This window comes from Meleagris gallopavo, chromosome 2 (assembly GCF_905368555.1).
Source record: "Meleagris gallopavo chromosome 2, MGAL_WU_HG_1.1, whole genome shotgun sequence".
NCBI classification, from domain to species: Eukaryota; Metazoa; Chordata; class Aves; order Galliformes; family Phasianidae; genus Meleagris; species Meleagris gallopavo.
In genome coordinates this window covers 3,903,889-3,917,656 of record NC_139405.1, presented here as the reverse complement: position 1 = coordinate 3,917,656, position 13,768 = coordinate 3,903,889, and the positions used below count along the sequence as shown (strand labels likewise).

Here is a 13,768-nt window from a genome sequence, read left to right as displayed (position 1 = left end):
CATTGCCCTTTGAAGGATGGTTAATCACATTGAGTACAGGACCATGGCGACATGAGAGACTTGATTGTGGAGTGACCTTGTTTAGTGTTGATGTGGAGAGTGGCTGCACTCTGTTCTGTGTGCTGCCAGTTTTCACACAGGCTCCTCAATCAAGTTTGTGAATTACCCTTAGCACAACTAGAAATAGGTACTTAGAAGTTCTGTATTTGAATGCTGTCCATCATTCAGTCCATTGAGGAACTGGATCATCCTGTGATTGCTGAGAAATGGTAGAAAATGTTGACTAGAAACATTCAAAAGCTAGCAGCCAGTATTGGCAGTGCTGAAATCATCTCCAGACAGTTCATCAGTTTTCCAGTGTTGTTCTGGGCATTATTAAGCAATGGCTTGCAGAAAAACTGACAAATACAGTGATTATATTTAAAACTGCTGCATTTGCTGTTAAAAGAAACAATTATTACATCTTATATAGGAGTAAAGAAAAAAAAACCACACAATTTTCTTGTAATTTGTTTTCTTTGTCATTTGAACAGTACTTTGTGTACTGTTTTTTGCAGACACAACCACTTCATTCACTGCACAGCTGCCCCTGTTGTGTTACACTGCGCTGCTGGCTCTGCTCGCCCTTCTTTGGGCTGCCTACTTGATAATATCTCTTGTAGGAAAACTGCAGCTGACTTCAGAATGCAGAGGTGTACAATGAGAAAAGGAACAAACCAAAAAAAAGCTTTGGCATATTAGCAGTTACTGCTTATAAACAAAAGTGGAAGATGCTTCAGAATACTGATGAGGAGCAGAACAACCCTTGTTTTTCTAGAATACAGATTTTCTAAAATCTATGCAGAAGATTCAGTGGATATTTTATGCTTCAGCACTGGCAAAACAATTGTAGTGTTCTGATGAGATTCCCTTTCTCCAATGTGTTTTGCAGGCTAACTGGCAAATAGGAAAAAGGCATCTTTTAGTCAGTTCTGTTTCTGCCTGGATATTCAAACGTGTCTAACAATGCACTGCAAAGATTTTGTAATTCTCTCATATCCTTTGAGGGAAAAACAATTTTAGTTGTGAGGTCTTTCTTTTCTTTCTTTAAACCTGGCAAGAAACAAAAGAATGTCTTTATTAAATAAACATTAGGATTTAATTGTTGATTGTTGTGGTTAATGTAAAATGTTATTAGTTGACACACACAAAAAAAAGTTATAAATTTTTTAAAAAGATGTGTCTAAAATATATTCTAACAGTAAGCTTGAGCATGAATCAGATTTTAAAATTTTGCATTAGCAAAAATCATAATATTAAAACCATCCTTTATTTGTAGAGCATATGCTTTGAAGGCAATGAATTACTCATACATGCACTTTGAGGGCAGGTCAGAGATATTGGAAATGTACATATTAACACCTGGGTAGACAATAAATATGAAATGCCTGGTATTTAGGTTCTCATTCTTCATATTGCAGCCTTTGAACACTCTGTTCATGCATCTGTTTGTGGCAAAAGAGGAATATGCAGCTGGGTGTTCCCAAGAAATCATCAGGTGAGTTAATATATAACTTTCTGTAGTGAAGCACATGCAATCTGCTCCCATTGTTTGCTGTCAGTATTGCAGTTGCAAGACACATTGAATTTACTTATTTTTTTCTTTTCTAAGTTTCCACTCTAAACTTCCATGATTGAGCATGAAGCTTCAAAAGCTATAGATGTTTCTGGAGTGTGGTTGTTCCCAGATCACCTTTAGCTCATTTGCTAGCTACAGATTACACAGCGAATTTACAAACTATTCGGTTCAAACAGCACAATGTATAATGTGTTAGCTCAGTTCTCAGTGATTAGGTTATTTGGTATAGCTTAGAACCTACTTACATAACTGGGGTGAATTGCACTTGGTGCTGCTGCTGTGGAATTTAGGAACTTTGTCGTGTCAAGGCAGCTCATCCTGGTGCCATCTCAGAGATCTGCCAGCACAGACCTGCCATCTGTATTTGTTTTCACTATGGTGGAACTGACATAAAAAGGAGAGTATTTGAAATCTGAAGATTAGGAAATAGAGAAATAGAGTAGAAAGAAACAGTAAAAATCCCCAGGTGATTTTCTTGTCATATTAGTTGTGTTAAATGAAATGCTTCTATTTTTGAGCCACGTGGGCTCATGACAGGAAGATTAGATACACTGGAGAATAAATTTCATGCGTTAAAAGACTAGCTGATGAGTTGATGTAGCTGTGAAAGACTGAATACAGTTATGTTATTTGTCCAGGAGAGCTTATATTGCAATACCAGAACTGCAGTTCATACTTCTCTTCATACCAGCTGATGAGAATTTAGGTAAGAAGTTAATACAATTGTGAACTTAAAATAATGATAACTAATTACCACTACTATGCTGTGTTGGTGGACTGTGGTGTTGGGCTTGTTTTGTTTTTAATTTTTTTTTTTAATATATATTGAAAGCAGTTAGCATTTTCCAAACATGCAGAAGCCATAATCCTAAAGTACCCTCTGGTGGACCTTCCTAGTAAAAGTGGTTGATGTAGTAGCAAGTTTCATTCAGCTAAGCGCTCACTTAATGGCTGGCTCCCACCTCTGTCTACTACAAAATACTGTAGAAAAAGACCTTGGTTATTTGGAGGAACTAGGAGAACTGGCAGAATAATCCTCAAATTAACCCAGTAACAATTCTTTAACATGCTTATACTACTGACATTACCGTCTCACTACTTAAAAGATTGAGAGCATTACTGTTTAAGTTCAAAAATTCATTTTCCTCTAATAACTCTCCTGATAATTTAAAAGTTTAAATAATGAAACTTCATTATTGCTCCTAATGGATTTTTGTCATTCACAGAGCCAGGCTTGGATGGTGTCTTTGAAAAGATGATGACTGCTCCAGGTTCAGCAGTGGATAAAACCTTTACTTTGCTTGTATGTCCCAGACATCAGCATCACCCACAGCTGCATGTTCGCAAAGCAAGGTAATGCACTTTTCTCACATCTACTTTTCTGTCTGAATTAATTACAAAAATTCCTATTCCATTAAGCATCAGCTCATGGCCATGATTTTGCTGCTTGAAAGCCTTATTAAGTAGTTATTTTGTGATGATGTTTTTTTTTCCTCCTTCATCACGAGATCAATTGTATTTTTTTCATAAATCAGGTTTCTCGAAATATAGAAATCAAATTAATACTTTTTTGGTCAGCAGTGTTTATTCTGTGAATATTTGCTCTATTGCCTTGCATAGAATTTCCAGGTCTTTTGGAACAGATTCAGACTATTTTTGTTGTTGTTGTATCATGTTCTGTCTAGTGGAGCAAAGACTGAAGAGGAGGGTTTATCATATAAAGGAATTAAATAAAAGTAGAGACTCCCTGGTTCCACTACTCTTTCAGACACAGAAATTCTCCTTTTGCTTTCATACAGTTTTTCTGTATAGGCACTTCATACATTTACTGTCACCGTATTTCAGGGGAGCTTGCCTCATCAGTGTTGTTGAGAGAGTTTAAGAAAATAATGGAGTAATTTATTGTTTGTTTGTTTTTTTTTTTTAATTTCCATTTATGTATTTCAATACCTGCAGCTTGGAGCAATGAGTTGTGTTTTTTTTTTCTTTTTTCCTTTTATGATATGTTTGCACATATCACATATCAACAGCCTTGCTGTTGTTTTGGGATTCAAGCCATAAAGGTCTTTAAAAATGTGAGAAGAAAAAACTAGTCTATCTGCTCTGCTGTCAACACTGCACACCAGGCACAGCTGCAAGTTTCTCTAGCTGATGTCATCAATCTATTGATGTCTACCTGTATGTTGACCTTACCACTGCGTTTTTTCCTGCCATTTGAATTCTGCTGTTTATGCCAAATCCTAATTTTCTGAGCTCGTGCCAGCACTGACTACAGTAAGTGAGAAATGCAGATTCAGCCCCAATTAGGGCTTTTTTTTTTTTTTTGTATGTATTGCTGGTTTATATATGCTGTCAGTGCTGTGTACCTTCTTGGTACCACGGTCACAATATAACTAGCGTCTTTCACATTTTGATTCAGTTGTTTTCCTCTTCATGTTGCTAAGGGTAATTTTTAACGAGGTAGTAATTTTGATTCTGATTCTTTCTGGAGTTGTTTCTCTTTGTTCTAGTAAGTGCTGCTTTGTGCTTGTGTAGCACTACCATGATTTAAGAAGTGTTTCTGGCCCTTGTAATAGCAATTGAAATTTAGGGACATGTCCCAGGGAGGCTCTATCATGTAATGTGTGGTCTGCACTGACCAGTGCTAATGGAAGGTAATGCCTCATTAGGAACCTCTGTCTGCTTAGTAAATCTACACCTATCTGTGGATTAGTTCATGCTAACATCTTGGACTGGATGCTATTAGATCTCACAGAGAGGTGTTTTACACATCTATGATTTTACCAGATAGGCCTGAAATAGTGCTCTTTATCCTACAGTTTTATTTTATTCAGTGTTTGCAATATCCAGTAACTTGGCTTTTGAACATTTTAAAGGACAGAGACTTGACCATGACCACTTCAAAGCATTTTGCTGTTGGTGAGGATATTTCAGTGTCACAAAATCATCTGCATACTAACTTGAACTTTTCAGACTTTTAAAAAGTTTTTACCTTGAGACATCTACCAGCTGTCATTATGCAGATGAACCCCTGATACTAACACGTTATCAGTAGGTGAATTAATTTCTAAGGATTTAAAGATTTTCCCCACCCCTTGATTCTGACTATTATGTTTTCCATTTAATTTGAAACATGTTTTTTGTTTTTTTATGACCGTCAGACATTGGCAATAAAAAGTATTTTTGCCATGACTGGAAGTGGGAAACAAGCTGTACCAGTGTAACACATAAAGATACCATCTTCCCTGGGATTTCTGCAGTTGTTTGTGAATAATAAAACCAATTTACTTTTATGAAAAACAAAACCTAGAAAACTAACCAGGAAACAGTTTATTTCTTTTTAATTACACAGTACCTAGTTATGTAATATTCATACAAATACAGATGTATGGATAACACAATATATCTTACTCTATATTTGCAGAAGATGTTTTGTCTTTCCTTTCCCTTTCTATTCACCTTTGTACTTCACTGGCATCCATAGTAACATTCAGTGGAGCCCTTTAGAGATTTATCTATGGAAGTTGTACACAGACACCTGCCTAGCAACATCTTCTGGGTCAGTGATAGGAGATTAAGGTAATCTGTGTTCCCTCTTCTCTTTCTTACTGCAAGAGGAAGCTGTAAACTGATACTTTGCTTAACCATTAATTTTCATGTTGTTCTCTATCTGACCTTCATAATAAAACTGTAGTGTGTCTGAACCCACTCCAGTAAGCTTTTACATTTAAGTTTCTTGCTGATACCTCATCTTTAGATCCTCTTTCTTGTTTTGTGCTATCCATGTAAGCACAAATTTGCAGCTCTGTGGAATGTCTTTATTGTGCTTGGTCTCTGTCTAGGAATTTCGTAGTATTTGTATGTTAAGGAAACTACTGTGTTCTTTTTTCTTATTTTCTTTTTATGTTTGTTTGTTTAAAAAAAACCCAAACATCTGAGGTGCTGGTGGGGGACTGCAGAAATCAAAAATAGTTTTGTTCCTACAACTCTTAGTATGCTGGGAGATGATGAGGCAGAGCCCACTGAATGCCAGTGGCTTTGTATAGCAGCCTCCCTGAGCTCCACAAGCCTGCAGAATTGTCATCTGCACCTGGAGATGACAAGTAAATGAAAAGTGTTGAAATGAAATGAAAAAGTGTTTACACGGAAACTATAACATAAACAAAGAGCACAGTAGCATTATTTGATAGAATCACAGAATCATAGACTCACCAAGGTTAGAAAAGACTCACAGGATCACCTAGTCCAGTTAGAGCACATCCTCAGCTACAAAACACTATTTTTCAACACAGCCACCACCATCAGCTGTGAATTTTTGCCAGCAACGAACAAGAGCCTACATGCCATGCCTGGAAATATCTGCATAAGGTGACCACTGCTGGGAAGGTTCAGCCTCTGCTGCCACACTGCCAACATCCACCTCTGATGTTGTGGGCCATCATAATAAAATAGGAGGCATTTCTTTTTGGAACAGTCCTTGTTATTATGTGGAAATAGTAAAACTCTGAGAATAGAAAAACTTTCTGCTATTTTTCCCTTGAGATATCGCCTGGGGAGAAGAGAAAAACTACTATTGAAGTTTGAAATATAAAGAATATGAATTAATAATATTTGTTTCCAGTGTTTGAGAGCTTCATTTTAGTTGCAGCTTTTGAATTAATACTATGGACGAGTGATGTATAGTGTCTTAACTGAGAAAATGAATGAAAAATCACGCAGCTTGGACGTTTGTCATCTTGCTATCTGTCTTCAATTTAGAGCAAACAGTCAGAATATTCATCTCCCTCGGTTCCTCAAGCTGGCTTTCTCAATTTAGAAACTGAATGAGAGAATCTGGTGGTTACCCTTCGGAAGGAGAATTAAATTATAAAAACTCCTGGCAGATGGAACAGTGCTACGAGTCGGGGCATCCTAAAGGTCACAAGTTAAGCATTTATTCACCCTGCTAAAAAGGCAGTTAGTAAGGCATATGTAACAGATACTCTTGGCAGGCTGGAACAGCTCCCTTACTGTCCGTGCAGCCCCAACAACCCGCCCGGCTGACCTAAACAGAAAGAGGTCAGAGCAACTGGATCGGGGATGGAGGGGTTCTTATCTCTGAGCAATGGGAGCAAGAAAAGAGCTTTCAGGCAGATGGCCGGAGAATAAAACTGAAGAAAAAATGTCCAAATAAAATAAAAGGGGTCACTGGTAGAGAGGTAAGCTGGCTCAGAAGGTCACATTCATTGTGGTGCGGAGGAGCAGAGAGGCACTCAGGCACCGCTGCCCGTCTCCATCGGTCCGATGTCAGTCTGTCAGCACTTGGGCACTCAGCCCTTACCGGATCAAATTAGAAACTGAAGTTTTGGCCCACGCTAAGGCTCCTGTGGAGTACCACGAGTGACAATTAGGATGGGTTTATTTTGTTTTACTGAACTGCTGCCTATGCGGAGGCGAGGGTTCCAAATTCCGTGCCTCGAATTTGGTACAAGCATGCACAGACGCGAGCAACGAGAGCCTGAAGCGAAATACAACTCTTACTAAAACCCAGGGAATTGTTAATAATCGTTCCCGATAACGATCTTCAGAAGCGTGTTTCTACAGTGTGTAACGCTTTGAAAGAACAGAGCTGTTTAAAAATATTTTCCTAGTGTCATCTTACTTCAGGGAGGCCCCGTTAAGGCCGGGATGGAGCCGCAGCCCCCGCGCCTGGCGCTCCCGTCTCCGAGCCGCCAGAGGGCAGCCGAGGCCCGGCCGGGCGGCCCGGGGCTCACCGAGGTTGTAAACAGGAGGGCGGGAGATTTTTTACAGGGTGCGATAGTGGTAGGGCAAGGGGGGGTGGTTTCGAACTGAAAGAGGGGAGGTTGAGGTTAGATGTCTCTACACACAGCCTCGATGCTGCAGGCTCACACTGCATAGGCAGAAGACTTCTCACCAGGCAGAGGGATGGAGTAATTGCACTTTGGCCTTAGTATCTTTTACAGTGATGGAGCATTTACAAATGGCTTACAAAGGCATAATAGCTTGATTTCTGCCAGTTGACCCCCACACTGTTGTCTGTAATAACAGTACTCTAGTCAGTATACGGCACTATTTCTCCCGCACAAAAAGGCATTATTTGGTTGGGTCTTTTTGGGAAGGGAAGGGAAAGGAAAGGGAAAGGGAAAAGGGAGGAGAGGGCAGGGAAGGAAAAAGGAAAGGGAAAGAGAAAGAAAGGGAAAGAGAAAGAAAGGGAAAAGGAAAGAGAAGGAAAGGGAAAAGGAAAGAGAAGGAAAGGGAAAAGGAAAGAGAAGGAAAGGGAAAAGGAAAGAGAAGGAAAGGGAAAAGGAAAGAGAAAGAAAGGGAAAGAGAAAGAAAGGGAAAGGGAAAGAGAAAGGAAGGAAAAAGGAACGGGAAAGAGAAAGAAAGGGAAAGGGAAAGAGAAAGGAAGGAAAAAGGAACGGGAAAGAGAAAGAAAGGGAGAAGGAAAGGGAAAAGGAAAGAGAAGGAAAGGGAAGGGGAAAGAGAAAGAAAGGGAAAGGGAAAGAGAAAGAAAGGGAAAAGCAAAGAGAAAGAAATGGAAAGGGAAAAAAAGGGAAAGGGAAAGGGAAAGAGAAAGGGAAAGAGAAAGAAAGGGAAAGGGAAAGAGAAAGGGAGAGAGAAAGAAAGGGAAAGAGAAAGGGAAAGAGAAAGAAAGGGAAAGGGAAAGAGAAAGGGAGAGAGAAAGAAAGGGAAAGGGAAAGAGAAAGAAAGGGAAAGGGAAAGAGAAAAAAAGGGAAAGGGAAAGAGGGGGAAAGGGAAAGAGAAAGAAAGGGAAAGGGAAAGAGAAAGAAAGGGAAAGGGAAAGAGAAAGAAAGGGAAAGAGAAAGAAAGGGAAAGGGAAAGAGAAAGAGAAAGAAAGGGAAAGAGAAAGAAAGGGAAAAGGAAAGAGAAAGGAAGGGAAAGGGAAAGAGAAAGGAAAGGAAAAGGAAAGAAAAATGGAGATTTTCCAAATTGCATTGGTGTAGCTTTTTGAGCTCACTGCCAGCTCTAACTGAGCTCACTGAATGTCATTATTTTAAATGAGGCCAAAAGCCCACGTCCACTCGGCCTGAGATGCCTTGGGTGAGATAGTTTTGAACAGGGCTACTCTCTTGGTTATTCTTTAGAAATAGACAGGCATCTCCATAGGGCAATCCAGATCTGAGGTGGGTGGCATTGGCTTTTGGAAGTGCCTCTGCCTCTGGTTCTGAGGCTCCAGACGTAGTGTCTGTTAGAGGCGTGTCCTTAGGTGAAATCATTTCTTCACAGGTAGGTGCTTTGAACGAGATTTTCTTAATATTTGTCAGTGTGCTAACAGAGGAGAACAGAAGTAGCACCTGTTAACAGGAGAGCTATTAGGACATTTCATGATCTCTTTTTCATAGGTTGGAAGATTATGATGATCTCATGTCAATCTGGACGCGTCAGAGTGAGATTCTGAAAGAAACCCATAGTGAATATTTCCTTGCTGATATCATAGCATGTCAAGATGAAGAAAATCAAGCTGTTGTTTGCGAGGTCAGTCTGTCACGTGCTCTAGCTGGATCTAATCATCATGTTAGTGAAGTCATATGTGAGTGACAGCTCGTGCTGCAGCTCAGTGAATAAAAAGAACAAGCTCACTTTTGGAAGGTACAATTCACAATCTGCACGCACACAATGCCCTCTGCCACTTTCTTTGTGTATGTCAGTTCTTTAGGAGTGGTATCTACTGTTAAGTAAATGAAGGAGCAGTTCCCAGTAATTGCATGGATTCTTTCCAAGTAATTGAAACAGGCCATTCTGAAAAAAGCAAGTTGCTGTTTTAGATGTTTTGCATTATAGATGACCAATTTTTATTCTTTGTAGAAGCTAATATTGCATCTGAGAACTTGTAGCCAGTAATGTTTTCACAGTGGAAAGTGCTGTTTTGTTTTTTTCTTCCATCTCTTGGCTCGGGCAGTCAGATCTTTTGATGAATTGAAGGCAGAAACTCAGGAATTAATTTAAATAACAAATAGAGGTGGTAATAGTTATCACACTGAAAACTCCTCTTAATATTTTCATGAGTTAGTAATTGTATGTGGTATTTTAAGCTGATAGGCAGCGTAACCTACTTAATTCCAGAAGTCTGCTTTCTATAGCAAATGATTTTATAAAACCTTACCATGTAATCACTGCCATTGGAAGCCAAATAGGAAACAATAAGCCATTAGTGTAATAGCACATTACAGATGGCTATCTTTATAAATAATACATTTCATTGTACATTTATAGCTCAATATGATACCAGCAAAAGGTATTTCAGGCCCTCGTAGTTTATACTTGCTGCTGCTGCTGCAGATTGGAAAGACACCTCCATGCGAACCAAGATAGATGCCAATTTTCCCTGCAGAGAATGAAGCTGGCAACCTCTTTTTGCACATATGGTAGATGGATTGGTTAATCAGCCTCTGCTGAGCCTTGGGCCTAAAATTACACAGCAGCCAGACAACTGCAGCAACCCTGCTTTTGTTCAGTTACGCAAACAAGGCAAACAAACAATCACTTGTTGTTTGGGAAAAAAATTGAACTCGATTTTTTAATTATTATTATTTTTATTGGAGTGCTTATGGCGGAATGAAATAGCCGTACAAATCCAACCTGTGAGTTTTCATTACGTTTATGAGAGATGCCTTCATTACGTGTATTAAGGAAAAAATATTTTGGTTGTTTTATGGGAAAGTTGAATATAGTACTACAAAATTGAATAGCTTCCTACTTCTAGATTGCTCTTAGCTTAAAGCCAAAACCCACCGACATTCTAGTTCTGATTTCCCACAGTCATTTTGTTTCTCAACAATACAACTTTCTGGAAACTTTCAGTAATGTAATCAAATGTAAAGAGTGATGCTGTTTCAACATTGTAAGGTTCATTTTCGTACTTGACGAGATTTACTTTTTCTAAAGGCTGGTTCTAAGATATTTTCAGGACTCGAAAACATTCGGTGTTTTTAATTCCTCTATAGCATACATATGATATATTGTAAAAGAACTGCTTATGTACTCTACAATTGTTTTCTTTAATTATTTTCATGGGAAAATAAAATATACTTTTCAGTGTAAGCACAATTTTATCTACAGAATAACATTCAGTAATGAGTCAAACACTATGGTTAGCTAAATCCAGATTTTACTTTAGCTGCACTTTAAGTTAAAGAAAAATTACACTTTTTTTGGAGATTTCTTGTTAAAAGGTGTTTTATTGAAACAATAGATCATAATTTTGTCCATATAAATAATCCTAATCCCTCTGCAAATCATTGTGTTTTGTTTTTTTTTTTACTGATCTAAAAGTACCTGGTCATCTTGTGCATATTGTGATACTGCTGTTATGTTTCAGGATGGTGGCACTGCAGTGGGATTCATGAGCTTATGCTCTCAAGTAGACATTTCCTTGTTACGTGAGTCTTTTGATCTACGGCTTTTCCATGGACTCTGTAAACCACATCCTGAAGATGTTCTCGAAGTACCAAAGGAGCCAAGCATTCCAGAAGGTATCCATATTCTAAAATTCTAGCTAGATTCAAGTTGCATTTATTTCTAGCTTCTGAGCAGCTTTCAAAAAGGTTGGAAGAGAACGTAGGTTTATATTGGTAAGAAAAAACAAATGAACGTATCTGCTTTGGAGATGGCTGGCTGGTGTTTTTTAATTCAGGAGAGCTGGACTATATGCTGTTAGCACCTTGGAGGCTCTCATTCAAACAGGTGTGTGGGACATAGGTTTCAAATTCAAAGAATAGGGTGTATTTCCAGTTGGCTGCAGTTGTGCTATTAATTGAAGATTTCATTTTCAAACTTGGTTCTAATGTCTGTCAGCAGCTAAGCAGCTGGTTAACAGTGGCTGTTACGTTGTTTTGTTGATTTCTCTCCTTTCCCTGTGGTCCCTTTTCTGCTTTCTCTGCTTCTTGTTTGCAGTCTTTTAGGTTACAAGATTTGGGGGCATCAGGGACTATTTTTGTTCCGTTTTTGTGTTGGACACGATACGACAAAGCAGCTATGAGCCACCTTACTGCAAATAATAAGTAACAGTAACATGAATGCCACCTATTTGTAGAACAGAAATAATTTATGGTTGTTGTCTTTTATTTTTCAGCGTTTAAGGGCTTTTTTTTCCAGAAGGGCAACATTATGCTATCTACTATTAGTAATGGAATTAAAATAAACACCGTTAGGTTGTTACATATCTGCTTGTTTGAACACTAAGCACCAGGCAAAAAATACAACTAGGCAGCTTCAGAGCAGTCACCAGCTGGTATCTCGGAGCTGGCAGCTGTGAGAGAGTAAAGTGAAAGAAAAAAGACTGCCTTCCAGGCACACCTATGCACTTCCCCCACCCCCTACCCCACAAAGGTAAGAACCTTGCTAATAAGAGATGAAGAAACATCTTCATAATGTATTGGTCCACGCTCCTGGAGCTTCAAGAGTGTTATTTCAAAATAGGTGACAGACATATATAGATGTATAGGTAGGACTGAAGGAAGAAGAAAGATTGTTTGTGGGAGTCTCTTCCGAAAAATAGACCTTTCACTCTTTTCCTGCTGTAGTAGGCCTGCCTTCCTTGCACTGTTTGGTCAGGAACAAACTAAGTTTGAAAGAACTTACCCACCCTGCAAAGTTATGCAAAGTTGGCTCAGGATTAGTTGTTCAGTAAGCTGTATAAAAGCGTGCTGAAAAGTATGAAATGTTCTTCACTTTAAAACTGTAAATATTATCTCTGTATTTTAAGTGCCTGATAGATGTGAGTGGTGTTGATTTCACTTTGACTTCTGTCCTACTACGATATCAGCAAGAAGTCTAGACAACTGTTTTGATCTAAACTCTCAGTTCAGCAGGTTTGCTGATGATCTAAAACTGGAGGCATTAGCTGGTACACCAGAGGGCTGTGCTGCTTTCCAGGATGGCTTGGATAAGGTGAAGAAATGGGCTGGCAGGGACCTCATGAAAATCAACAAGCAGAAGTCTTGCACCTGGCGAGTTTAAACTGTGGGCACTAATATTTGAGGAATGCTCCAAAAGTAATGCCTTCTATTTTATTCTATTGGCCCACGACAATAGAATAGAGGCAGATGTTGGTGGGATGGCAGTAGCAGCTGAACCTTTCCATCAATATTCCATTCCATTTTGTTGCTGTGCAACAGATGGCAGCAGAGGGGCAGTCTGACAGAGTGGTGTCTGACATGGAAGTGCATGTGGAGCGAAGGTGTGCCGCTGGATTCCTTCACGTGGCAAAAATTGCACCACTGACATTCACTGATGCTTACTGAATGTGTATGGAGCCTGACCAGTGGATGTGTGCTCAGTGAGCCAGAGGGTGATGCGTTTCAGCAATTGCGACAGCAGCGTTAAAGATAAGCCAAGTTCCAAATGGCCGTGTACAGCTGTCACACCATGAAATGAAGAGCGTCTTGATCAGCTCATCCACGCAAATCAGCGGATTATAACCAGGGAACTGTGTTTGGAGCTGAATATTGGCTCCAGTGCATTAGAAACATTGAAATATTACGAAGTTTGCACTAGGCTGGTCCCACAAATGCTCACACAGGAACAGAAAGAATGCCATATGCAAGTTGGTCAGGACCTACTGAACCAATAAGAGGCTGAACGAGACAGCTTCCTGGGTTGCATTGTTACCAGGAGATGCGATGCCACCACTACAAGCTGGGACCATGGAGAAGTGACATATTCCCCATTGAAGAAAAAGATGCAGCCCTCAGTGGGTAAAGTGATGTACTTACTCTCTTTTGGGATGGGAAGGGGTGATCCTTTGGTATTTCCTTGAACCCAGACAAACTGTAAACTCTGACTGCTACATTGCAACACTGGCTAAACTGAAGGCTCAAACTTCCAGAGTCAGGCCAGCAAAAAAGACAACCTTCCTCCTGCTACACAGGAACGCCAGGCCTCACACCAGTTTGAAGACCATGAAGTGCACTGTCAGTCTTGATTGGACTGTCCTGTCACACCCACCATAGTTTGGATTCAGTGCCTTCTGACTTCTGTCTGTTTGGGTTGATGAAAGATGGACTGCATGGACAACGTTTTCCTAGCAGCACCATCATAGCAGCTGTGGAACAGTGGGTTGCCTCAGCTGGTGCAGATTTTTAAGAGCACAGCATGCAAGCTCTTGTTCATTGTTGGTGGGAATGCATT

The 13,768-nt window shown here is 39.6% G+C and overlaps 1 protein-coding gene across 7 annotated transcripts in view; it reads left to right on the top strand.

Moving 5' to 3' along the window:
• CFAP61 (cilia and flagella associated protein 61) overlaps positions 1-13,768 on the top strand; it is a 93,866-nt gene that overhangs the window by 2,965 nt on the left and 77,133 nt on the right. For 5 of the 7 annotated variants that reach the window (XM_085218665.1, XM_085218668.1, XM_085218664.1 and 2 more), the window contains exons 4-8: positions 1,461-1,537; positions 2,257-2,324; positions 2,845-2,971; positions 8,983-9,115; positions 10,959-11,112. In XM_085218665.1, coding sequence (XP_085074791.1) covers positions 1,461-1,537; positions 2,257-2,324; positions 2,845-2,971; positions 8,983-9,115; positions 10,959-11,112 — 559 coding nt within the window. The other 2 variants (XM_085218670.1, XM_085218671.1) reach the window with 2 other exon arrangements.